We start from the raw sequence: 27,112 nt of genomic DNA, 5'->3' as shown, positions 1-27,112 counted from the left end.
AACTGGTGGTGAAATTTAGCACAGCCCTACTTGGCATCTCTTCCTCCAGTTGTCCAGCTGTCCCTCAGCCTACATGGTAGTGGCTGTGGATGTGGCTTTCTCTGCTGCTTTATCCACAAGCTTTGGCATCCTGGTTTTGAGTTTCCTGTTAAACAGCATTTCTGCTGGGGACAACCCATGTTTCATGGGTCTTGCCCTGTAATTTAAGAGTGACAGGTGGATATTAATGTGTGAATCTAGCTTTTATCATTACTCCATTTTCCACCGGACCATCAGATTGTGGGTATTTAGGACCTGAAGTGCTGTGATGGATTCTATATTTGTTTGCAAACTCTTTAAATTCAGGACAGTTGAACTGAGGTCCATTGTCTGTTCTCACAATTTGTGGAATCCCGTGTCTAGCAAAAAATCAATTTTATGTGAGTTATGACATGCATGCATAAATCAATGCCCACTTGATACCATGGAACTGCAGGCTCCTCCATGACCATCATGGGTTCTTTCCTTTGCACTGATCTGTACTTTAGACATGTTGTACAAGCCATTACAGCATCTTCTATGTCATTATTTATGCTGGGCCAGTATAGTTCACTCAACTTGCTCCCCTTGCTCGCCTTTTGCATTTTTCAATTCCTAGATGCCCATCATGTATTCTGTTTAACATGTCTTTCTTTAGCACTGCTGGAAAAACAAGTCATGACCCCTTGAACAAAATGTCATCCCATATTGACCTAGGAGTAAGAGCTAAATGTATGTTTTCTAGCCCAACAAGCACAAATAGCTGTTATCACTTTTTCCAATATGGTGTCCTAAGCAGTAGCTCCTGTAATTAGTGCCCACATTTTGTCTGTGACAAGAATCACTCTTTCAATTAGATTAACATGAACTATGTCTGAGTTGGAAATTCTGTCCATTTTCTGTTGTGCCATATGCTCTGGACAATGTAACTACAATAAGTAGATTCCCTGGTATGCACTGTATGTCTAGATCATACATTTTCATTTGCAAGAAAAGTCTCTGTAGTCTTGGTAGTGTAGCAGGCTCACCTTTCAGAGCTTGGGTTGAGTCCCAGGCTTGAGAGCCTGCTGTTTTGATTGGCAGAACCCATCCACCAATCAGGAGGCAGCAGGAGAAATAAAATCACGCCCCTTTCCTGAGGGGATTGGGGGAAGAGGTCTCCCAGACCTGATTGAAGACTGTAAACTGTCAGGTCCAGAAGACTTCAGGGGCGGAGCCCTGGAGCTTATAAAAGGAGCTGCTGCGCAGCACAAGGGGAAGATGCAATGAGGGACTCAAGAAGAGCGGAGCCAAGAAAAGCTGGGGAGCTCTCCCCCAGTGGGCAATAGGCCCAAGGTTCCCGAAGCTGCCACTGGAAGAGCAGCCTTGGGAGCGGTGTGCAACTGCTCTGACTGTTGATGGTGGACAGGGACGATCTGCAGAGACCTGGCCCTGAGAGCAGTGTGAGACTGCTCGGGCCCATCACAGTGCACAGTTCGGTGCACGGAGCCCAGGCTTTGGAAGCCGCAAGTGGCAGCTTGAGCCTGTAACCCTGGCAGGGACAGTGGGCGCCACAGGGCGCAGGGCAACGCATGGGGCAAAGGCCTTGGGGCTGCAGTGAGGTGGCTCAGGCCCCATCTCCCAGCAGGCGGCCAGGTCCCATGTTGCGCAGGGCGGCACAGGAGCCCGAGCCTTGGGAGCAAAGGAGCAGCAGAGGCTGCTTGGGTTAGCCACCTAGTGTAAGGACAGCCAGCCAGATCCTGAAGGGCCTGACCTGTGCTAAGAGAGCCCTCAGTGCCAAGCCACAGCACAGGCAAATGGTAGAGCTGCGGCATGAGGCCCAGCACCCAGGAGCCAGCAGCAGTGGTGCAGCAGCTGAGAGGAGCTGAGCCTTTAGTGCCCAGAGCTGGGCACAGGGTGAGGAGGAGCCCAGTGGTGTGGGAGAGGCCTGGAGAGGTGCTCCAGCAGAGAAGACCCCATTGAGCTGCGCCCTGACCAGCACCACTTGAGGGAGCGTGAGTCATTGGGCCCTTGGGTCCCACAGGGGAAAGGCATCTGGGATGGAGAAGGAGCTGTGTGAGGACTAGCTCCCACGCTAGTCAAGGCCCTAAGGGGAGGGCCCCTGGTGCTTCTTGGACACCCTCCAAAGGACCCCGTTGGAAGAAGATCCATCTCTTGCCACGGGTCAGGGACTATATTAAGGAATAGATGTTATTGTTCATATTTGTGCCTTATATTTTGTAATCGAAATGTTGTATTGTGATGTTGTACATAGTGTTATTTAGGGTTTGACCTTGGTTATTGGTTAGTGTTCACTGTGTAAATATATGTATATATCTAGTTTTATGTTTATGTATATTATAACAATAAATTGTATATAGTTAAGAACTTTGGGCTTGGGCTAACTCTATAGAGGAAAGAGGGATCTACTTGAAATTCTGGCATCCCTGTGACAGCACCCCCTCCTGCCTACCCACCCCATTCAACTGAGAATAGGGCACACCTGGGTTACATACACATTAAATAAAACATCTCCTGCTGCATGAAGGGAAACAGCCAGCTGCACTTCCATGGAAATCCCCAACCTATGCCCACTAAAACCAACCCATGCCCTCAGCTGCCTGCTAAAACCGAACCAAACTCAAAGCAGCCCAGCAGCTCCCCAGGGTAAGTCCATGGCACAACAAAACCTGCCACCCCAAACTGTCTCACATAGACATCAGCTCCCAGCAGGGGCCTCCCATGCTAAAGGCTGCCAATGGTGACTTTGCAGGGAGGTCTCATGACGGGATGCTCTGTACTCAGGGAGTGGAGGTCTTCTCCAAAGTAGGGGGATTCCCTAGGGGCAAACTGCTCTGCCAGCCCTACTGGAGTCCTCCAGAGCAATAGAGGACACAGATGGACAGATTCAGTCACACCTGCAGCGGGCAGAACATATCCTTTAACCTGTTGAAGTTTCCAGGATCACAGAGTGAGTTCCCCATGGGTTATCAAGAGCAGGAGATGTGAGTTTTATCATTTACCACTATCAGTGGGAGGTCTGTGCCCCTCCCATCTCTGTGGCTCAGGCTGAGCTGGGATCCCACCTCCCACAGCCAGAACCAGGGCTGGATTCTGTCCCCAGCAAATGAGGCTGGTGGGAAGGTGAAGATTGGGGCCTCGGTATCAGCATTGAGAAACAATACCTGCCCCCCTGCACAGTCCAGACACACCCGCACCCTGTTGGGCACCCGGTGCAGGGACAGGGGGGTGGGACCACCAGCAGTGAGAGCCCGGAACTGATCCAACCATCGCTGCACAGCCCAGACCCCCTCCTCAGGGTTAGGTCTGATCTCTCCCTTCCTCCTCACAGATTCCCTGGCGACCCCCATGGCCCAGAATCTTCCCTTCCCCACCTCCACCTCCCAGCAGAGTCTCCCCGAGGTGAATGCTTCACAGCCCAGCACACAGAACTGCAAGTCAAATCTCTTAGGATTGTCAGGCAGACACTGCTGTCTTACTGCCCATCTGACACTTCTTTGATCTTTAGAGAGGAGGACCCGGGGATGAGCCGTGTGTGGATCCAGAGTCACCTGAACTGGGAGAGAGAATCAGAGCGTCAGTGCAGAGCTCAGCCCTGAGGCAGGTGGGGGCCATTCCTCATCCTCCCCAGCAGCCCCATTCTGGTTGAAACCATCATGGGTCCAGGAGCTGCTTCTGCCCTGGTCCCTGAGCACAGATGGATTCGCAGCTCCTCAGCCTGGCACTGGGGCAGTGCTGGGCTGTGAGAGTGTTTCTTTTCTCAAGGGAGGGGAGCATTTGGGAAATTTCTGTATATATAAGGACATTCTACTCTAGCACTTACCCCAGCTGTATGATCCCTGATGGTCCCTTCTGCCCTTCTCCAAGCTGAATGGCAGATTACCTGTAAAAGAAAGTATCATAGAGTTGAAATGTAGTGCTGGCTGGGTAATGACATCTCCTGGCTCAGCTCCTCCCTCTGTCCTGAGCACCTGTGACTGAGCAGAGTCCATGGCAGCTCTGACCCAGCTTCAAGGAGCTGCTGCTATTGTATCCACAGAAGATAGTGGAGCAGCTCCCTGCCACCCCTGAGCCAATTCCAAATGCTTTGTTCCTGGGACTTGCTATACCAGTCCCCCATGTTCAGTTTCGCCCTAATGGAAGAGGAGATGTCTCTAAGGAAGGAGTGATCATGTTCAGCATTGGGATGGCACATACGTGCAACCCTTACAAATATGGAGCAGGTTTGCATGTCTGAGAATAAGCTGGACAAAATCTGTGGCAGCTGGCCATAGCATCAGGAACACACAGACCGTGTGTGCGCGTGCCTGTACTGCTCTTTTGACCCCTTAGCTCAGGGCCTAGGAAGCTGGGTTCTCGGTTTTTAGTATGGCTGTGCAAAAAACCATCATTTCATGTTGACGTCCATTTCACTGTTTCCAAGGGACAGTGTTTCATTTTGTTTCGTTTTGAAGCACTGTCCCATTTCGTTTCATCGAAACTGTTTCGCTGTTTTGACATTTTGCCCATAGGCTATAATGGGGAATCATGAAAATGCCTAAAACTTTGTCATTTCTTGCCTGATTTGGATGAAAAATGAAGGGATAGTAGCCCCTTCTGAGGGTATGAAGCTTGCCAAGTTTCAGGGGGTTGGTGCAGAGATTTCTGGAAAACTGCACCTCAAACTGTTCAAAACACAATTCCTGACACTTACTGGCAGTGGCAGCCTCCTCTCATCGGGTGCGCAGATCCAAGGGCTCGCATCCCCAGGAGGGCTGAGGGCTTGTGCCAGACTCCTCCCAGGGGTGCAGGCCCACGGATCTGCATGCTGGATGAGAGGAGGCTGCCGCTGCTACCTGGGACTGGCGCTGGCCACAACCTGTACCCAGTGACGGGAAAGATTGCTGCTGCTGCTGGCCCTGGGTGACAGAGGCAGCCTCCTCTCATCTGGCATGCAGATCAAGGGGCCCACACCCCTGGGAGGAGTCTGGCACAGCCCCGCAGCCCTCCTAGGGGTGCAGGCCTCCAGAGCTGCATGCCGGATGAGAGGAGGCTGCTGTAGCCACCTGGGACTGGCACTGAAGCCAAGTAAGCCCAGCTTCAAAATGTTTCAAGTGCCCTTGTTTCCTTTTGGAGAATTTTGTTTCATTTTGACTTCACTGTTTCAAGCTCAAAACATGCCAAAACAGCTTTGAAAGAAACACCTAGTGAAATTTCACATAGCCCTAGTTTTTAGGTCTCCACTAGAACTAGGGGTGGAACATGGGTGTTGCTGAGTGCCTAACATAGCACTCTAACCCCCACACCACAGGTCAGCCACTAGCTGGGCCTTTCTCTAATGCTCATCATGGGGCCCTGCAGGTACCGTCCTACTATAGCAGCACAGAAGAGAAGCTTCTGCCCCTCTTGGAACAGGGGTCTAGGCTAAAATGCAGGGCCCTTTTCTTCCTGGCCAGCAACCACCTTATTGAGCCCCAAGCTGCACGCTGCTCCTGCTCATGACTGCCCAGGAGGGCAACTTCAAAGGGAGTGCCAAAGAGGGGCCTGAATAATATATAACTCGTGTTGCACCCACTAGATGAGTATGGTGGGAGGGTAGAGAGAGGTTCAAGCCTCCTCCAGGTAGTAGGGCCTAAACCCTGCCAATTTCCCACCCCAAGATCCCTTTTGGTACCTTGAAACTTCCTCAAAGTCTCCTGCAGAGTTAAATGTTGTTCAGACAACTTGCTGAGTCTTGTTTCCAGCTTGGGGGTAACTGCCTCAGCTTGGGGGTAACTGCCCCTGCTTGCTGCTTTCTGGTACCTGGGGGGGGGAAAAAAACAGTTCTGTATTATTGTGTTCCCTCCAGTAACTCAGTTCCATGGCAGTGACACTGCTGTGGAGGGACCTGGATGGCTCCTACCATGTACCTTGGCCCAGGGCAGGTGCAGCACAGACAGTGGCAGTGCCAGTCCCTTCCACTTGAGCCAACTTAAGGTCTTTATCTCCAAACTATCCAGGACATTCCTTGGGATCAGAAAGTAGCTGAGATTCCATAGCAAGCTGGCTTGGCTCTCTTGGCTGAAATGACTCTGCAGGTGCCAAGGGGAGAAAGGCCCAGATTCTTGCTGTTTCTTTCCCCAGTATAGTAGCAGGATGGACGAATTTAAGGCAACCCTCCCATGACTGGATTCTACGCATAAAAAGTATAACAAAACCTGTATATTTTTTATGTATAGAATCTAATTATTGAGAGGGAATCTTAAATTTGAAGTTGTCTTAGATTCAAGTAAATGTGGTATCAGTACCCGGGGTTTGTATTAAAAAGGAATAACCTTAGGATAGGAACTTCATCAAAGATCACTATCCTAATAATGAAGCTGCCCCACGTGCTGTGCTGCAGTGCCCTGGGGAGATCTGGCTGTCATACCACGTCCAGGCCTCTTCCCAATATGGGGTGTAAGAATGAACTGCATACCTGTTCAGCGTCCTTCTGATGTCCTGGGAGGTAGAGAAAGAAAAAAGGGAGAAGAGAGCTCAGTGCTACTTGCTACACTCTGGAGACCAAGATAATTTTGACTCACTCCCCTTAGATTCTGAGTGCCACTTGCAAATACCTAGATAAGTGTACCCTGTTTATAAGCCCCGGTCTAGTGGTTCCTCCACCCAGGCCCATGATTCAGAGCTTTTGCTTCACTGCACAGGGATCCAAGGGGTATAATGTCTCACCTGCAAGGAGTCACTGGCTGCCTGCTGGCACTTTCCCTCTATCTCTCTGATCAGGCTGTTAAGACGGGCAATCTCCTTGGAGAGTTTGGTAACAGTTTCTTCCCGATTCTTCCCAATGGTCCTCTCCAGCTCTCCCAGCTGGGCCAGCAGGAGCTGTTCTTGTTCCACCAGGAACTGGTGCAATTGTTCAAACTGAGACACAATCTTCCTCCTCTCAGCTGCTGCCTTCTCCTGTCATAAACAGAGAGAAACCAGGTAGGGGAGGGGTGGATCTTTGGAAAGAGTCAGGGGATATTGTATAAGGTCCTGGGGGCCTGATTCATGGAAGAATCAGAGTACTAAAGCTCCCAGGCTGTTTGCGCTGCTGACTTGCTCCCTTGCCTTCAACCTGTCTGGTAGCAAACTGCAGCATCCAGCCTGGCGTCTGTGCAGTCTGAGTTTGGAAGGGTTTTCTGCAGTCCAACAGGCTAGAACCTCATTTAAGGGGGAGTTATTGATTTTGCCCCAAGGAAAGCATCCCCCTCACTGCAGCTGAGTGGGCTGGCAAGGCCTGGCTGCATGCATCTGCCCCCCACACATAGCAACACACAGTCACAAAACAGGACGTAGGATTCTGCAAAGCACACCAAGAAGGAGACATCCCCTTTACCCCTTCCCAGGCCTTCCTGATCACTAGTAACCATAAGTGGTACCAACCTGACAGGCCTGGTGTTTCTGACTTTCCTTTGCTCTCTGGTTTTCAAGACTTTTTCTTTTTTCCCTTAGAATTTCCAGCTGGGTCGGAATTTGTTCCTGAGGGAAGGAAATTTCCATGGGTCAGTTGCCCTTTGGGAAGGGGACAGCTGGAGTCTTTTATTCACAGGCATAACCAAGGTTGTTGCCTGGATACAATACAATGGCATTTGGTGGCAGGAGCAACTAATAGCACTGTCTGGGAGTGGCCATCTATAACATAGTTCCTCTTTGCTACCTAGCTGGGCTACTAAATCATTAACATCAGGATCAATAAGGCTGGACAATCTAGGAGCCAGCTGTCAGGGACTCAGACCAAAGGGCAGCCTTCACTGAGGGCTTATTCAAGCAGGGTGGACTGACTTAAATCAAGTTCATTTACATCATTGCTGATTTAAGTCATGATTTAAATCAGCAAGCCAAAAAAAATGAATTTAAAGAATTGATTTTTATCAACTTTCTCATTGTATTTTGTGTTCTTTTTTAAAAAGAAAGGTGTATTTTCACTGTTTGATATAGCAATCAAAACATGTTGATGTATAGGTAAATACAGTTCTTACAGTAAATTTGGTACGTATGTTTCCTAAGTACACAAATTATACATGCACATACATGCACACACACACCCATATTAAAATATTTAATGTATCAATACAATATATTCACATTAATATAGTACATGCATAATATTTTTTAACATGCACTATATTAATATATTTAAAATATATTAAATATATAGTTTAACATTTGGATTGTTGTACTAAAATGTAGGATTTCTCAACTGGTGAAATATTTCTTATTCACTAGCTGATTAATTTTTTGCTCATATTTGTATCAAGATCGCAACTTGAATTTAATAAAAATTATTAAACAAAACTTTAACGTTTTGGATACAGAAAACTTTTTTTTTAATCAAACATGGTGCACATTTATAACTAATGTATTAGATGGTGGTATTAACGGTTTTAATAGACATTTCTTTCAAGGTTTTAGAACTCATGAATCTCATCCTCTTCCCCTTTTCTTTTCATAGACCTGAAGAGAAAACCAAACTTCCCTGCTTTTTCAGCTCCCAATCCACTTCTCAGCTTTGAATGAAACTGTCCAAATGAAGAGGCGGTCCTTACCCTGCTCTCTCTCAGAATCATAGAAAACTGGGGTTGGAAGGGACCTCAGGAGGTCACATCTAGTCCAACCCCCAGCTCAAGGCAGAACCAGCCCCCAACTAGATGGTCCCTGCCAAGGCTTTGTCTAACTGGGTCTTAAAAACCTCCAAGGATGGAGTTTCCACCACCTCTCCAGGTAACTTTTTTTAATCCTTCACTACCCTCCTAGTGAGAAAATTCTTCCTGATATCTAATAAGGGTGCACCAATGTATTGGTTGTATATCAGATCAGCACCAAAAAAGGAAAATTAACATTATTAGCTAGCAGCCTTTTTTGGCTGATAATGTTCTCCAGTAATTTAATTATACCAGGTCCCCTAAACACCTGGCTTCCCTGCTGCAAGCTGGGGTGACCCTGGATTCACCCTCACCCCTTCACCTGCGGGCCAGGCCACGCTGGAGAGTAGCAGGTACTGCAGTGCTCTGGGTGCTGGCATGGCGTGGCATGGTGTGGCATGGACTGCAGGCTGGGGCTGGGGTGGGCACTGTAAAAGGCACTGAGTGCTGGAGATGTGACTGAGGCAGGGAAGGCCAGCTAATCGGAACTCACATAGACAGAATAAAACAGGAGTCTGATACCATCCAGGTAGGTTCAGTGGATAAACCTGATCAAGGAGTACACATAAGCTGCTTACAAAGATTTAAAAAAAGCGGGGAGGGAGCGGTTTTCCAGAAGAAGCAACGTGTTAGTTTGACCTGGCTCTGCAGTATCTGCATAGGTGCTTCAGCAGGGCTTTTTGATTCAATCAGCTATTAGATAAAAGTGCCAAGAAAACCTCCACTAATATTCCCTATCTGTATAGAGGTTGGGCAAGCTGGGTCCAACTAACGTGATTCCTCTTCTGGGGATGCACTGGCAGTGGCAACATGTAAAGGGTGCACCCCCTGAGATTGGCGATGCACCCCCTGTGACTGGGCACCGCCGTCGCTGCCAGCAGCACCAGCGGGCAGTCATCAATTCACCAGTGGCATCTGCAGGTGGTCGTCGATCACTGCCAGCAGTGTCTGTGGGTGGTCACCAACAGGCTTGCAGCCCCCCAGTCGCCAACACTGCTGCGGCCGCCTGCAAGAGCTCCCTGCTTGCCACCGCCACACCCCCGTGCTACCACTGCCTGCGGGCAGTTGCCATGACCCCCCAGCCTCCAGCGGCACTCGTCATTCATGTGCACTGGGCTCAGCACAGGGGCATGCCAAGTTTAAAGTGAAGTGCTGGGCTTTTCCGTGAGTTTCTTTTTGTTGTTTTTTTTAATGTCTGTAAGCAGTCATGACTGTGTCTGCTGAAGTCAGAAGCCAGGGTCCAAAACCTGTGATGTCTCTGCTGACCCTTTGCATCCAGTAGTATTGACCCTGAATCTTTTGCAGGGTCAAGCCCCTACTACATGAAATATTGTGACATATTTTTAAAGCTTGACCTCAGAAGCTATTTTTCCCCTTTTCATACTTATATGGAAGAAAATCAGCTTTTAACTCCAGAATTTTTACTAGAGGCTCATTGACTTGACATATTTTATTTAAATTATTTTAATAGATTACTACACTTGATCTGAGCCTTCAAGAGGCCGAGATGTGATACCCTTAGCCTATGCTGTATTAAATTCAAATTTCACTTTAAGACAGTTTATTTTTTTAAAAGGAAAATTTAATCATAAATTTAAAAAATCTTATTTAAAAAAATCCTTTTTGAATTTAAAAATAAATCTGATTTTTTATTTTTAAAAGTATCAATTTTTATCTGCCCTGCATACATGGGACCTGTGCTGTTACTGCCTGTGATTGGGATGACTATAAACCCCCCAAGTACAGACTGGAGGAAGATTAGACACCAGAAAGCAGCTGTACCTCCTCTAAGTCCCTTGTCACACACCTGCCAGTGGAGATATGCAGTGCTGGCCCATGCAGGACTTGAAGCATGTACTGGCAGATGATGGAAGAAAGGGGCTTGTCCTACCCTGTGTATACCTCAGTTATGTTGGAGTTTGGAAATGGGAATGGTGAGGAGGAAGCACTGACTACATCTACATATATGTCAGGTCTGACATCCAGCCCTGCAGAGTGCAGGCCAGATTGACCCGGGTAGTGTCCTATTTGTTGTCTTCATCACAAAGCAAATCAGCCCGGGGGGTTGTATGTATTTAAAACACTCTCTAGTCTGATCTTTTACTGTTCCAGAGAAGCTGCCCTTCTGTCTGTTTTCAGGGGTTTGCTGAGTAACATTTTTAAATGGCTCCAGACTGGGAGCTTTGGGCTTTTGAGTCCCTCTGCTGAATAGGCAAGTGAACTGAGGCTTTACGCAGAGGTTTCCTGCCAAGCTTTCTAATGCACAGTAGCTGTCTCCAAGCAAACACTAAAAGAGAAGAGTCGTAAAGAGCCTGAATAAAGATGAATTTCTCCTACCAGATTCCCCATTTTCATTGCCTTGCTTTAACTCAGACTCTCAAACCTAAAACTCCTTTCTCCCCTCAGAAAGGCCTGATGGCAGGACAATACCAGAATTTGAATGTAAAAATCAGTGGGGAGATGAGGGGAGTAGAGAGAAGCAGAATGTTGTCATTCACATTTTTCTTCACCAGATTAAATAAGACAGGTTTAATTAAATGACTTTGGTTAAATCTGGACACTTTAGAGTGTTTGATGGCTTTACCTGGATGCAATAAGGAATTGTTTTAACATACAAAAATATGTCAATGCTACACCTATAAGAGAGAGTCCATACACAGAACTGGACTGAAGTAACTAATGGTGTGAAGTCTAAGCAACAGTGCTATTTTAGTTCCACTTACTATTGAGAGGAAGCCCCCAGCCATGCCCTTACTTGGATATGGAGAAGAACAAGTGGCTGCTTCTGGATGGAGCCTAAACTTGGAGGCTCTGATCTGGCAGAAAGGGTGTTGGTCAACCTGCATTCTGACTTTCTCATCTGTTTAATATCTGAGTTCTTGCTAATTTTATCTGTGACCTCCCAGTAAGATGTTCTTATAATGGATCCTACCCATCCTTGGCTTCTGGGTGATATGCACTTACTGGGTGCTATGCACTTACATTTTGATATGCACTTACTGAAGCAAGGGAAAAGGGCAGTAAGAATCAGGCCTCCGAGTGGCTTTACTCCTGCATTTCTGGGGTGGCATGTGCAGGGTGGTGTGAACAGGTATGGTGAACTCAAATCTGTGCAGTCCCAGCAATATACTCATTGCACCTGCACATCAGCTTGATCATGGGAATATTCACAATGGTCAGTCTTCAAGTCTCTCCCCAGAGGCCTCCCCTATGGAACTTTTATATAGCAGTAGTATTATAAATGACATTTCAAATACCCATTCTTTCAATGGAGGCATCCAAGGTATTTGCAAAAACCACAGAATTTGAAAAAGAAAGGGGACCTAATCAAATTACTGGCCACAGCAACTATAGTATATGGGAGTAGAGCAATATGTAAACCTTCTTGTGTCCCTATGCATATCAGCATGAACCAGTCAGAGTTACATGATGCTTTCAGTTAGGCCCTGCATATTTGCCTTCAATTACTAACCAGTATGAATAGATCCCACTGTGCCTTGTAGGTTTGTAGAGTACTGCTGTCATATCACCAAAGAGCAGAACAATAATCAGAAAAATTATATTTGCCATATTTTTCCTGCTCTTACTGCCTGCAAGATCAAATTCATATTCTGGAGGTGGAAGGCTAATATGAAAGCATCCATAAAATACTGTTCTCTGCAGCCATTCCATATCCCATTCCTTCTATTAAAAATCTGCAAATGATTTTCAAATACAAATTGCTAAAAATTTTATTTGACAAAATGTTTGACATGTTTCTATTCCACTGAGGATTTTAAATGAAGAATCTCCAAACTGCAAATAAGCAACAGTTTGACAGTTTTGGGAAGAACGGGGAACTAGAAATATCAGCTTATTAACAAAAAATATTTGAAACAAAAGCACCTCGTCAAACAAAGCTCGCTCTCTCTTGCCGGACAAGTGAATGCGTATGTGCAGATTCTTTGATAGAAATGAGTGCAGTGATACAGTGAGGGGGTAGCAGTGGAAGAGCCAGATATAAAGGTAACTTAATCAAACCCAGCCAAGCAGTCAGACCCAAGCCAGAGCCTCCTTACCTTGTACTGCTGGGCAGCCTCCTGGATGGAAGCCACAGGGTGAGCTCTGTGTACCTGAGATTCTTGGCATATCGGCATCTGGTCTGCTTCACAGAAGATTTTCTGAGCTTCCCCGCGTTTCTCACACCTCCTCCCTCCTGCTTCTTTAGCTGCCTGCTTTTTCAGCCTCTTGGCTATTTCTGCAACATTCTTGAGCTGCCGGTTAGGCCAGAGGGACCTTTGGGAACAGATTTGTCTGCACTGAGGGCAGGAAACATCTGTGTTGGCCTTCGCCCAGCACTGGGTGATGCAGGTATGGCAGAAGTTGTGCCCACAGTCAATAACCATCACTGGATCTATGAAAAAGTCCAGGCAGATGGAGCAGGTAGTTTCCTCCTGAAGATTTTCTACTGAGTTCTCAGTGGCCATGGATCTAAAGGGAGAGTAACCCAGAGTTTGTTTTATGCTCCTGGTTTCAAATGCACTCAGTATTAAATAGAGCTAAGTGCTTCTGTTCTGGAAGGACTTTTATGGTCTGCTGAATTGGCAGGATATAAAGGAGACGAATGACCTAGTTAAAGTTATTGCTCTCTAATCTTTGTGAAGGAAAGGGGCTAGTTTCATGAAAGAAAAAGCAAAAGACAAAACCTTCTTAAATAGTTACATGACAATTTCCAGAGCATTTCTGAACAAAACCACTGAAAGCCAAATGCCTGAGACAATAAAAACCCACCAAATACAGAACTGGGTTTCAGTCAACAATGATCTGCTCAGTCCCCCTTGCTTTCTGATTTCTCACCGATCCCTGTTGCCATTTCCAAGCTTTGAGCCACAGTGCCCACCAAGTTGGGAGCCTGGCTGCCTCCCCCTGTGAGGGGGAAGATGAGACTTTCCTTGTACTGTGGTGGAGGCAGGTGGGTGGCTGGACCCCACCAAGGTCTGATCACTGGCCAGTTCCTCCCTCCCCTCCCCCTGCGCTTGTCTGAGGAGTGGGTGAGTGGGCAGGCTGGGGGTTTGGGGACCCAGTTCCCCAGGTTGGGTTGTGGGGTGGGGGTGGGGTTCCTGATACGGGTGGTCCCTGGGAGTGCCGGACCTGGGCAGGGGGCTTGAAATCCCTCCAACAGCCTCCCCCCACACCCACATCAATCATGCTCCTGTCAGTTTGACAGAGACTGCTGCAGTGCTGGGGACTTTCAAAGCTGGGTGCCAGGCAGTGCAGGCCAGAGCTGGCAGCCTGGGCTGGGGGTCCAGGGGTGCTGCACCAGGGTGGGAGCTCAGAGACCCCCTCCTGGAGACCCCCTGCCACTTTGTCAGCAGCTAGCTCAGCCACCATCAGCAAGAAGCAGCGTGGCAGGGGCTTGTCCTGCCGGTGCCAGATGTAGCTATCTATGCCTATGTTCTACTGTGAGTATTTCCCATGTTCTGGGCTTTGCTGGTTCCTGCATGGGGCCAGGAGGGAATTTTTTCCCCTCCTCCTGCCATGTGTCTGGGTATTTTTTTTTGCCTTCTTTAGAGGCATTGGGTGTTGGCTGCAGCCAAGGTTGGGGATTTTGATTGGAGTGTGCCAATGCTTCTGCTGGGACTTACATCAGAGATTCCTGGCTAGAGGGTCTTGCCTCTCTGCTTAGGGTCAGACTGACTTCCATATTGGAGGTCAGGAAGAAATTTTACCCAACAGTCAGATTGGTATGCACTGTGAGGGTTTTTGCCTTCCTCTGATGCAGAAGGCATGGCCCTCTTCCTTGGATCGCTCGAGTATATTTTAACAGCCTTTGCAGCAGCAGAATATTAGCCATTGCGGTCCTCCTACTTTACCTGTGGCAGATTAGGGCACCTATTACACCATGGCAAAATGGAGAGTGCAAATAAATGTGCTCTATAGGACTGAAGTGCAAAGGCTATTCCTCTTCCCCTCCAGGGGCACATAAATGTCCCCATTATACATACACAAGGGTGTCTAGTCCACAGGTGGAAGAATCTAACCTGTATCTACCCTCCTATATAGTAATGCCATCCAGCTCTGGAACGTCTTCCATTTAGCTAGTGCCCCCAACCACAGGCACTCCTCTCCTGGCAGCAAAACCACAGCAGCAGCCCAGCAGTGAGCTCCAGAGATATTGTGGGAAGCAAGGAAGAGGTGAAGAGCCCACCCCACTAAACTTAAGATTTACTTACACTTATTTTTTTGAGTATTTAACAGCAAAATTATAATGAAATACAAAGGAGATAGACAGGAACAATCAACACAGCTGAGGCATATAGAGCATATGATTAAAAATGATAACATGTATTCACCTAAAGAAATAACAATTTTTGAAATCTTTAATGGTTGAAAGAAAATAATAAATTATATGAGTCCTGTCAAAGAGATGCTTTCCCACTCCCCAATGCTGCTCTCTGCAAACAACGCTGTCTCACAGGGAAAACTCCTACTCCTACATGCTGGGCACCTCTCCAGCCGTGGGGCAGAGGCAGGGCTGCTCAGTCCCTGGGGCTCATGCAATATGTCCTCCTTCCAGAGGGCTTCTGAAGATGGGCCATACCTGAGACACACCTCAGCCCCTGCCCACAGGCAGTAGCCGTGGAGGCAGATGTGGTTGAGGAAGGCTTCCAAGCTCGAATGGGGCTCTCAGCTGTAAGCCGTTGCCTTTCTCTGGACACGTTCTTGGCACTGCCCAGGCTCTTGCAGCTTGTTAGTGCCAGAGCTGGGGCTCCTACTGCATATACAGTAGCTTCTATCAGGCGCAACTCTTGGGTTCCTGCTTAGGTTGAAAACTGCTCCCTGGTCGCTCTGCACTCAGTCCTCCCTTGGTCCTCCCACCCTTCTCCCTGGACCACTGTTCATCCACCTACAGTTGCCACTTCCTGCTCCTGGTGCCCCCCGCTTCTTCTCCCTACCTGTCTTCCTGGACTGCTACTAGCCTTGCCTGTTTGCCATTAAGTCTCTGTCTAGCCCCTAACTTGGAGCCAGGCACCCTTGGGCCCTACAAACAGCGTGCCTGTCCTGAACCTAACAGTACTCAGTCTCACCAGAGTCTACTCTTGGGAGTAGCCTTTGCTAATGCTGCCTGGCTTAGCTGTGCTTGTATGACCACTTGATGCCTTCCCTACTGCTGGCCATGACCACTGAGTGTCAGGGACCCCAATCAGGTGGCCCAGTCTGAGTGAACTGTCTAAGGCCACCACACTTGTCTTGAATCTCTGGCCGACAAACTGACAATCTGGCCCCAGATACTGGCTTCCTGGCTGTGTGTTTAGAAGGCTGTCCATGCATTTAGCTCCAATGGTGACACCAAGTACTGGTTCAGCAACATTTCTGACCCTATTCTGCTTAGGCTAGCTTCCTGGTGCCTGTGTTCTTTGGCTTTCCCAATTCCTGGCCATGATCTTGGTACTGTTAGCAGACTCTAGTTGGGGATTTCCCCACGGCTCTATTTCCTGGTTCCTCATTCTACTTGGCTCTATCGTCAAACTTTAACCTGTGGATTATTCTTTGCATTTGGTAATTCACTATCTGATTCCCGGACTATGACTGTGACCTGTGATGTGGAGTCTGCCTCTGGTTTCCCTCCAGATCTGGTCATTTGTATCCTGAACTCTGACCAAGCCCCTGGGCCCTGCTTTCCTTCAGTGGCCTAACTGGCTGTGACCCCAGGCCCTTACACTGAGTCCTTTTGTGGGCTTCAGGTCCAGTAAGGCTGCTGAGGAGTTCAGGTGCTGCACAGTTACCTTATTCTGGCCCCCAAGTGTTTAAACAGGGATGGGTACTTAGTAGAAATGCTCTTAGTATGTACATGTGTACATACAGTAACAGTCAGAAGCAGCAGGGAGGTAGAATCACACTTAAACACTCACTAGAAAGAATGACCTGATGAAGAATGTCTTACATTTAAAAGCTGGTCTAACTCCATCCCAACTATGCAGTTGGTCTAATAAAAGATAATCACCCTAAGAAAGCCTTGCCTCTTCTGTAATTCCGGGACCATCACTACTACAACATCAGGAACAGTACTAGAAAAGTGGCATTTATGCACCAGTCTTGGGGCTATTGGAGATATTGGAATTCTTCGCAACATGCTTCCAGATGTGTGAGAGATGGAAGTGGTCCCTGCAGGCCTGAGATGTATCTCCAACCCCTCCCGAGCATGCTCAGTCACCACAGAAGTTGGTTGCATAGTTAAGATGGAACTGTATAAGGCAGCCAGCCATGCAAAGTGACTTCAGAATAGAAATGGGGAAAATAGAATCTCACCAAGAGGAACGGAGGAACTGGTGGTGTCAGTGAATTGGTGCGAGAGCCTATAGGTTGTGGGGATCTATTAAATCATGGCAGGACTGTGGCGGGCCAGTAGGGGGCACTCCTGTGTTGAGCCGCCCACCTCCCTGCACCCGACCACCTTCCAGGCTCCGAGTGCCTCCCTGGGGGCGCCTCACGTCTGGCTGTCCTCCTTCCTGGACCACACTCGCTAGCCTGGGGATAACATAGCTGCCACCACCCCAAGAAGGGACTGCAGCCCTGTGTCCTCCGGGAAACACAGGTCTAATAGTCCTACGGGTACTCGACCCAGTACAGGGACTTGGGGCACTTCCCCAAGTCAGGGGCCAAAAAGGAAAGGCTCCCTTAGTCCGCAGGGGTCTCTTAGGCATAATTTAGACCCACCTCTCAATAAGTCTCCCACACCAGTCACAAAGGAGAACTTTATTGATTACAGGGGTAGGGTGAAAGTAGGGTACAGGATTGAGCAATATCACAGAAATCCTATAGAGCAAAACAGTCCGGCTGAGGTAGCCTTTTGTTCACGCATCTGAGTTACTGCCAGCTATATATCTAACTAGATCTCGAGTAGCTTACTCACAAGCATCATCCTGAGGCTGTCGGAGATCCCCTCTGGAGGCAGGCTGTTCCTAGCTCGTGAGTTTTGGGGGAGAGAGCCAGTTTCAGATGGTAAAACTCCTCTGAGTCCCCCGCATGGCTCCTGCCTCCTCCTCCTGGGCAGTCTTAATTATGTAGCCCCTGTGACCTCGTTCACCTGGTCCAGTGGAGGCCAGCTCCGGTTGGCTGTCAGCCAACCAAACTGAAATACAGTACCAGTTGCCGGGCAGACTCTAGCCCCCCAGGTAGAAACCCCCCACCCAGGTAGCGAATACCAGTCATGAGGCAGAGGGAGCAGGTGTCCCCCCTCCCTCAGGACTGTAGCCAGCTCAGGTTACCTAAAGAGAGAGGGTAAAGGTGCGTCTCCTCTGCTGGGCCCATCCTAATCACATTGTCACAGCACAGAGATTTTGGGGAGAAACAAAGGTGGCTTCCTGCCACAGGGACCTACCAATTTTTGTGGGCTGATCATGGCATAAAGTTCTCATTCCACAGTCATTTTGTGGCAGTCCTGCCCCTTGGTGGTGATTGGCAGAGAAATGCACCGCTGATGGTAGCTTCCAGCCTCTCCCAGGTCATTCACTGATTCCCAGTGCCTGCTACTAACACCTTCTTTTGCTTCAGCCTCTGGGGACCTAACTTTAATCCCTAGATCTGAAAGCTGCTCTGACCCCTGCACCTTAGCAGTGCCTCCGGCCCATCCAGGTACCTCAAGCTCTTCCTGTACATCCCAGGGTCCCTTATCACCCCTTCCCCCTTCCATTCTTGGCATTGCTGGACTCAAAATCTGGCCTTCAGTTACCACTTGGCCCATTCCAGCCCTATCTCCCTCAGACCCTGAACCTGCAGCCTGCTGCAGTCCTACAGCCACTGGAGACCTAAGTTCAACCACCTCAGTTGAAATCCTCAGTGCCTGGGTCTCAGCTGTGCGTTAACAGTAGCTTAAACTCAAACCAGCCCAGCAGCTCCCCAGAGGCACCTGCCAGCACACACAGCAACACACAGTCAAAAAACAGTGTGCACAGTTTCACCCGAACACACAGAGAAGGACACATCCCCTTCTTCCCTCCCCGGCTGTCCTGACCACCAGTAACCATAAGCACCAACCTGATATTCCTGGTGTCTCCAACTTTCCTTCCCCCTCAAGCCTTTTCTCTCTTCCTTCAGAATCTCCAACTAAGGCTGAATTTGTTCCTGAGGGAAGAAAAGTTGTTGAGCGAGTTGTCCTTTGGGAAGGGAACAATGACCTACCCCTATCATTTTATACAAATAAACTCTGTAGTGAAAGGAGTCGTCAAGTATATGCAGTCCCAGCATTTTGCACTCTTTGCATTTGCACATTAGATCCATCACAGGAATGTTAAAGATGATCAACGTTGTTACCAGATTTGCCCGCTACTTTGGGGTGTGCTCATTTATTAGGGCTAGGATCTTGGTAATTCTATCACATTTCCTGCTTGTGTTACTTGTGTTTCTGTATGGAGCTGTATCTCTCCCTTCTGCAAGCCCTCACCCCCAATGGAGCTATCTTGCAGGACTCAGTTCAGTGGGGCTGGGTTCCTCCAGTCCCCAAATCAGTCATACACACAAACACACACAGATTAACGTGACACGCCTGACCTGGCCGGGTTGATCAGCATGGACAGGCTGACACCCTCATATGCCAAGAATCAGTTCATCAGAGCAACAATAACCACAGTCAGACATAAGCACACAGTTAAACAGAATACCTCTGAATCTGGCTGGGTGTCCAGATGATACCCTCATGGGCCAGCATGCAGTTCATATGGGCACGTCTGAGCCATACTCGGTCAATCAGCCTGTACAAGCTGATCCCCTTATGTGTTTTGAACTCAGCACGTCCTAATCTTTTAGTCTCTTGATGAGCAGACCCCACAGTATTTCTGGGCTTCACAGGGATCTTTAGCTTAGGTAAGAGGGGCATTGCTGCAGAGCAAGTGGGGAAAGAGAAGTAAAGAAGGCAAAATATACCCAGTTACCACCAGTTTGACTATAAAAGTTATTTATTGCTAAGTAGATGAAATATATATTGACACTAGTAGTGATAGACATGCAAAGGAAAAACAAACACAAACAGTCACAGTATACCCTGGTTTCACTAAGTATTTGGGGAAACTTAGCTCAAGCTTAACTAATACAGTTCAAGTTCAGAAATCTATGCTTAGAGGGAGAGAAGAGAAAAGAGAGAGAGAGCTGGGATCTCACCAGTCCAAGGCACTCGGGTTGTAAAGCCGACAGGTCAAAGTTCTCAGCACGATCCTTGAAGGGAGATGATCTTCCTCCTGCCGCCTCTCCAGAAGAAAGTGAGTGGTGTCAGCACACACACTGCTGCTTCTTTTACAGATTTTTATACCCCAGTTCAGTTTCTTTCAAGCATTCTCAATAGTGTAAATCAAATTGTCTTTTCTATTGACAAGGGGTTATCTGGGTGGAACATCTCAAGAACTTGATTGATACTCAGGAAACATCTACTTGGGAGCCAGCTTGACATTATATACTTGATGGGATCTCTATTGGTGTCTTCAGAAACAATGGATTGCAGCATCAGGGTTTTTGGATTTTTACTTGCTGTGAACAAGCCTCAGCTTAGCATGACTTTTCCAGATCTTACTATAGTCTTTTAACAGACTTAAGGCAATTATTGGAGTGTTCATAACTTGTTGTGGAGAGGACTTCCACCAGTCGTCTCAGGAAAAGTATGACAACACTTGTGGACAGGGCTCCAACGGGCTGGACGCTGTGATGAACCCTGTACCATTGTTCAAGTGTTGCCCATACCCTCTCTGACTCAGTCTATTGCCTCACCATTCCCTAACCCGGCAACCGAGTTGTAGCCAATTAAGTTTACATAGGCCTCCCATAGTGGGACCGGGGAATATACGGCCCGAGATGCCCAATAAACTTACTTTTGCTTAGAGGTGTGTGTGGGGGGGGAAGTCCTTTGTAAATCCAGATTAGAACTGGTTTGATACATGCTGAGCTGGGTGTAAGGGTTGATTAGCATTTGGAGCACAGGTTCCCCATCATGCAGTGCTCCCCTGCTTCGCTGATCCCAGAATTCACTGCAGTCTCTGCTTCAGGTTTTCTGTTCTCCATCTCTCATATAAATGAATGGTCATCTGGTCCCATCTCAGATGCAAATGAGACCTAGGGCACTTGTTGCACTTTTGTCACCCTTATCTGGAGGGTTTTAGGTGTGTCTCTCACTGCATCTTAATCAGTTTCTGTTTTGGGGGGGGCGGGGAATGCGATTCTTTGTGAGTCAGACGGTCTGTGTCCTGTGTCAGGGTTCCCCAAGAACATGGAACTGACAGGTAACAACGTCTATTTTATTTCATTTGGTTTTTGAATAAGGATCTACAACCTGCAAATGTGGAACAGCTATGACGAACAGCAATCTGGGAAGAATAGGGAATCAGCTTCAGGCCGTACATCACTTTTAGCTTGTTTTAAAATGCAACCCTCACTATACAGAGACATTTCCAGGCAACTTACTAATATAACATGCACACAGGTGTCCCCAAACACATCTGTTTTTAACATAAATAATTAATATAAATGTCATTTAACATAAATGACTTGATCCGCAAATGACTGTTGCCTTGGCATGTGTGCGTGTATTCGCAGGCACATTCAGGTTCTTCCATAGAAATCACACAGAGTGCAGTGCTGAAGTTGTAGTCATAGCCGTAGGAGAGAAAGATCCATCAGTACTGGAAGCGTTAATGCTAGCTGTTCAGTTTGCCTCCCCGCCCCTCCAGCTCCTCCTTACCTTGCACTGCTGGGCAGCCCCCAGATGGGAACTGAGTGTGAGCTCAGTGTGCCTGGGACTGGACAGATGGAGCACGTCAGTATTTGCTGTTTCCCAGAAGAGCTTCAGAGCCTCACACCTGCTCCCTGCCAGCTCCTGCGGCTGCCAGCACTCTGCTGCTGGGCTATTTCTGTAACACGTGCCAGCCTCCCATTGGGGTTGAGATTGCCATGAAGAAAGGTCTGACTGCATCTAGGGCAGGAGATGTCTGTGTCCAACCCTCCCCACAACACTGAGCGATGCAGGCTTGGCGGCAGTTGTGCGTACAGGTTAAATCACAGGATCCTTGAAAAACTCCAGGCAGATGGAGCAGGTCACTTCATCCTGCAGACTTCCTTCAGGGTCCCTTGTCGCCATGGCTCTGAGGGGAGAGCAGAATAGGTTTAGCTTTGGTTTCTGAACAAAGAATAAAGCACCCAAGGGGCTTTTGATTTCTGCCCACATTTCCAGCTGTTTCTGCTGCCCTAGGAGAAATCCATGGGCAAAGTTACCACCCCTTGAGGCACCGCTGAAAATAGATTCATAGATTCATAGATGCTAGGGTCGGAAGGGACCTCAATAGATCATCGAGTCCGACCCCCTGCATAAGCAGGAAAGAGTGCTGGGCCTACATTACCCCAGCTAGATACACATCCAACTTTCTCTTGAATACCCCCAGGGTAGGGGAGAGCACCACCTCCCTTGGGAGCCCGTTCCAGACCTTGGCCACTCGAACTGTGAAGAAGTTCCTCCTAATATCCAATCTAAATCTGCTCTCCTCTAGCTTGTGGCCATTATTTCTTGTAACCCCCGGGGGCGCCTTGGTGAATAAATACTCACCAATTCCCTTCTGTGCCCCCCTGACGAACTTATAGGCAGCCACCAGGTCGCCTCTCAACCTTCTCTTGCGGAGGCTGAAAAGGTCCAGTTTCTCTAATCTCTCCTCGTAGGGCCTGGCCTGCAGGCCCTTAACCATACGAGTGGCCCTTCTCTGGACCCTCTCCAGGTTATCCGCACCCTTCTTGAAGTGCGGCGCCCAGAATTGCACGCAGTACTCCAGCTGCGGTCTGACCAGCGCCCGATAGAGGGGAAGTATCACCTCCTTGGACCTATTTGTCATGCATCTGCTGATGCACGATAAAGTGCCATTGGCTTTTCTGATGGTTTCGTCACACTGCCGACTCATGTTCATCTTGGAGTCCACTAGGACTCCAAGATCCCTTTCCACTTCCGTGCCACCCAGCAGGTCATTTCCTAGGCTGTAGGTGTGCTGGACATTTTTCCTCCCTAGATGCAGCACTTTGCATTTCTCCTTGTTGAACTGCATTCTGTTGTTTTCTGCCCACTTGTCTAACCTGTCCAGGTCTGCTTGCAGCTGCTCCCTGCCCTCCGGCGTGTCCACTTCGCCCCATAGCTTAGTGTCATCTGCAAACTTGGACAGAGTACATTTCACCCCCTCGTCCAAGTCGCTGATGAAGACATTAAAGAGTATCAGTCCAAGCACCGAGCCCTGCGGGACCCCACTGCCCACACTCTTCCAGGTCGAAACTGACCCATCCACCACAACTCTCTGGGTGCGACCCTCCAGCCAATTCTCCACCCACCGGACTGTGCAGTCATCCAAGTCACAGCCCCTTAACTTGTTCACCAGTATGGGGTGGGATACCGTATCAAAGGCCTTCCTGAAGTCCAAGTATACAACATCCACCCCTCCTCCTGCGTCGAGGCGTTTTGTGACCTGGTCATAAAAAGAGACTAGATTGGTCAGGCACGATCTACCTGCCACGAACCCGTGCTGGTTTCCCCTCAGCATAATTTGTCCTGCCGGGCTCTCACAAATGTGAGCCTTGATGATTTTCTCAAAGATTTTGCCAAGGATGGAGGTGAGACTGACTGGCCTATAGTTACCCGGGTCCTCCTTCCTCCCCTTCTTGAAAATGGGAACCACATTGGCCCTTTTCCAGTCCTCCGGGACTTGACCCGTGCGCCACGAGCATTCAAATATTCCCGCCAGTGGCTCTGCAATGATGTCGGCCAGTGCCTTCAGTACCCTCGGATGGAGCTCATCCGGGCCTGCCGACTTAAAGGCATCCAGTTCCTCCAAGTGACCCTGCACCACCTCAGGGTCCACGCATGGAAGTCTGGTGCCTTGCTGCTGCCTCCCTACACTCCCACTGAGAGACTTGTCATGCCTCTCGCTTAGGAACACTGAGGCGAAGAACTCGTTGAGGAGTTCAGCCTTGTCCCCTCTGTCCGTCACCAGTTGTTTCTGCCCATTTAGCAGGGGTCCTATTCCTCCCTGGGCCTTCCTTTTACTCCCTATATATCTAAAAAACAATTTCTTATTGTCTTTTACTTGGGTTGCCATCCTCAGCTCCATGGTAGCTTTGGCCTGTCTAACTGCCTCCCTACAAGCATGAGCAGAAGAGGTATATTCCTCTTTGGTGATCTCTCCCTGTTTCCACTTTTTATGTGCTCCCCTTTTGGCCCTTAGTCTGCCCTGGATTTCTCTGGTCAGCCAGGGAAGCCTCCTGGCCCCTTTCCCTCTTTTACCTCGCACGGGGATCGTCTCGCTTTGTGCTCGAAGGATAGCTTCCTTAAGGCACAGCCACCCTTCTTGGGCTCCCATCATTTCAAAACTACTACTCTGCAGTGCATCCTTCACTAATCGCCTGAGTTTGCTGAAATCAGCTTTCCTAAAGTCCAGCACATTCACCCTACTGGTTACCTTACCCACTCGACGCCTTATGTTGAATTGTACTTTTAGGTGATCACTGTCCCCCAGATGGCTACCGATCTGTAGGTCCCCTACTATGTCATCCCCCGTTGCCAATACCAGATCCAGTAAGGCATTCCCCCTAGTGGGACCATGTACCTCCTGCGTCAGGTGGAGGTCCTGTACACAGATTAGAAACCTGCGTGAGCGGTGGGACTTTGCTGTCTGTGTCTCCCAGCAGATGTCCGCCATGTTTAGGTCCCCCATGACCACCGCCTCTTTAGCTTTTATGGTCTCTGAGAGTTGCCTCAGGAGCCCCAAATCTATTTCTTCCCCTTGATGTGGGGGTCTGTAGCAGACCCCTACCACCAAATCCTTCTCCTTGCCCCCCATGTAGCCTAACCCACAGTCCTTCTACTTCCTCATCCTTTGATTCTGTCTTGATGAGGGTTGATGTATAATGCTCCTTAACATAGAGCGCAACCCCTCCCCCCCTTTTCCCCACTCTGTCCTTTCTGTACAATCTATAGCCCTCTATATGTACCGCCCAGTCGTGGGATGGATCCCACCAGGTTTCCGTCAGCCCCACTAAGTCGTAGTCGTTTAGTGCAACCAGGAGCGCTAGTTCATCCTGCTTGTTCCCCATGCTCCTAGCATTAGTATATAGGCACTTGAGCCCTGTGACTGGTGCTTTTGCTACCCCCTCGCTCCAAGTCCTAAAGGGCTTTTTGTCTCTAACCTTCCCGTTCCTTACCTGTGCCGTATTGCTGTCCACCCCCTGCCTTTCACGTTCCCAAAGCTCTCTTTCTTCAGGCTGGGCTGTCCTTGTGGATGCCACCTGGTTTGGTGGTCCACAGCCTCCCCCACCCTCATCTTCCCCTCCCCCTGACGAGCCTAGTTTAAAGCCCGCCGGAGGAGATCCGCCAACCTGGAAGAAAACACACGCTTACCTTTGGGGGACAGGTGAAGCCCATCCCAGCTGAGCATGTCCCTCGTTGTAATGTGTGGGTCATTGTCCAGGAAGCCGAAGCCTGCCTCGAGACACCAATTCCGAAGCCGCCAGTTGGTCTCTCGGATGCAGTTCTCATGCCGTCTTCCGCGTCCGTTCACTGGTAGGATGGAAGAGAATACCACCTGTGCACCAAATTCCCTCAGCACGCCGCCCAGAGCCTGGTAGTCCGCCATCAGGTGATCGGGGGTTCTCCTGGCCGCATCATTAGTACCCACATGGACAAGGACCATGGGGTAGTAATCGGTGGGCTTGATCCTGGCCTGGATTACCTCCGTCACATCCTGAATCTTAGCTCCAGGCAGGCAGTAGACCTCTCGTGCTGAAGGGTCCTGGCGACAAATGGGCCCTTCCGTACCTCTCAGGATGGAATCGCCTATGACGAGCACGCGTCTCCTCCTCTTCTGGGTCCTCTCGGATCTCTTGATCTGTTTGGAGTGTGAAGAATGTGGCATTTCTTCCTGCCCAAGGGTTTCCTCCTCCCTTTCCATCTCCTGCAGAGTTGCCAAGGCCTCGTACCTGTTCTCCAGTCGGACTGGAGAAGCTTGTACCTGCTCGCTGCGAGCCGCTCCGGTCCTGGCTGTGACCGTCTGCCACTCTGCTGTGGAGGTCCTTCCCTGGGCTGCTTCTTCCTTGGGTGCCTGGTCCTGCAGGGAAAGGAAATAACTGTCAATTTCCTCCTCCGCCTCCCTGATCCCCCTCAGCCTGCTAACCTCCTCCCGGAGCTCCCTCACCTGTGCCTCCAGAGCCCTAAGCCGGGCACCTGCCGGACAGGTGTGGGGGCTCCCAATCTCTGCCCCCCCCGGCCCTGCTGGGGATCCCCCGCAGGCCGGGAGGTAGGGGGACATCAGCTCCCCCATGGGCTCGGTCTGGGTGGAGGCCTCAGACCAGCCCCGGTTAGCCTTGTCCCCCTGGGCAGAGGCCCTAGCAGCACTCCTCGTATACATCCTTCTAAGCTGCTATTTGTAGACCTGTGTGGTGTCTACGTCCTACCCGTACAGGAGTCCCACTCCTGGCCCTCCCAGCCCGCCCGCCGGCGCGAACGCCTGCGCAAACGCCGGCGCGCTCTTACAGAGCGCGCCTGTTTGCGTTGCGCGGCTCGGGAGCGCGGCTCCCTACCGGCTCAGCTATATGGGACCCGGAGGGCTTCCCCTCCGGATCCGGCTCAGCTGTGCCGAGGCCCTCCGCCCCACTTACCTTCAGGGGATCAGCTGCTGCTGCCCCCGCTGCCGATTCCTCTGCTGCTGCTGCTGCCGCCGCCGCCGCTGCCTCGGGTCAAAAGTTAGTTATGGGGCACACGTGCGTGCGGGACACACGTGTGCCTAACTCCTCTCCTTCCCGCTGCTGCTTCCCAAGTGGTTAACTCTTTGTGTAAATGAGAAAACTGCAGCTTCAACATCAATCTGAGTCAGGGCTGAAGAAAGAGACTTGATACCAGACACAGGGCACAGAGAGGAGGAGATTCAGAGCTAGGTGAGGGTGAGTCTGTCTGAGGACATCTATGGTGGGAGAGAGGCCACTGGCATGGGATGGGATTAGATATGGGAGGGTGAAGAGGTAGTGAACGGGGGGGTAGAGGTGAGTTGTGGAAATGAGAAGGGGAATGGGGATGGGGTCAGAAAGTTTGAGTAAAAACAGAACCTTCTCACCAAAAAAAAAATCGCATTCAGTGAAAAAGCAACACTATACACACCCAATTTATTTTTCAGGAACAGCCTCCAGGATTGTTATGTTTCCTTCTGAGATTTTTCAATTTCAGACTTTTCATTTATCATGTGAAAAATCAGCTGAATAAAGTACAAATGAAATCACACGGTCCTTCCACAAACATGTGCACCTCCCACGAACAAGATGGTCTGTGGCCTGGACGCGGTGCAGAGTTCTCAGTGCTGGGTCAGACTGTGGAGGCTCCGGTCTTCAAAATCCCTGTGCCAGGGTAGGGTGTTCAGGTCTTTCCAGCACAATATGGTCTCCTCTTCAGTAAATCAACAGAGACAACCTGATAC

At 49.3% G+C, this 27,112-nt stretch overlaps 2 protein-coding genes across 3 annotated transcripts; both read right to left on the bottom strand.

Moving 5' to 3' along the window:
- Positions 1-2,935: 2,935 nt before the first annotated feature.
- LOC149852386 (zinc finger protein RFP-like) lies at positions 2,936-18,730 on the bottom strand. Of its 2 annotated transcripts, none has more exons than XM_090028659.1 (8): positions 18,678-18,730; positions 12,719-13,130; positions 7,402-7,497; positions 6,706-6,936; positions 6,455-6,477; positions 5,672-5,799; positions 3,842-3,901; positions 2,936-3,574 (listed from the first exon to the last, which is right to left on the bottom strand). In XM_090028659.1, exons 2-8 carry the CDS (start codon positions 13,124-13,126, stop codon positions 2,988-2,990), a joined length of 1,533 nt encoding a protein of 510 aa, XP_089884785.1. In that variant the 5' UTR covers positions 13,127-13,130; positions 18,678-18,730; the 3' UTR covers positions 2,936-2,987. The 2 variants fall into 2 exon arrangements, with proteins under 2 accessions (XP_089884785.1, XP_089884786.1); XM_090028660.1 differs by having other exon boundaries at positions 3,420-3,569.
- LOC149852385 (uncharacterized) lies at positions 18,491-26,140 on the bottom strand. The gene is made up of 3 exons (XM_090028379.1): positions 25,658-26,140; positions 25,048-25,534; positions 18,491-18,549 (listed from the first exon to the last, which is right to left on the bottom strand). The coding sequence occupies exons 1-3, from the start codon at positions 26,051-26,053 to the stop codon at positions 18,491-18,493; spliced, it is 942 nt and encodes a 313-aa protein (XP_089884505.1). The 5' UTR covers positions 26,054-26,140.
- Between the last annotated feature and the right edge of the window lie 972 nt (positions 26,141-27,112).

The sequence above is a fragment of the Crocodylus siamensis genome, chromosome 15, assembly GCF_052110815.1.
Source record: "Crocodylus siamensis isolate JL-2025a chromosome 15, ASM5211081v1, whole genome shotgun sequence".
NCBI lineage: Eukaryota > Metazoa > Chordata > Crocodylia > Crocodylidae > Crocodylus > Crocodylus siamensis.
The sequence above is the reverse complement of the archived record's forward strand: the minus strand, read 5'-3'. Positions and strand labels throughout refer to the sequence as shown.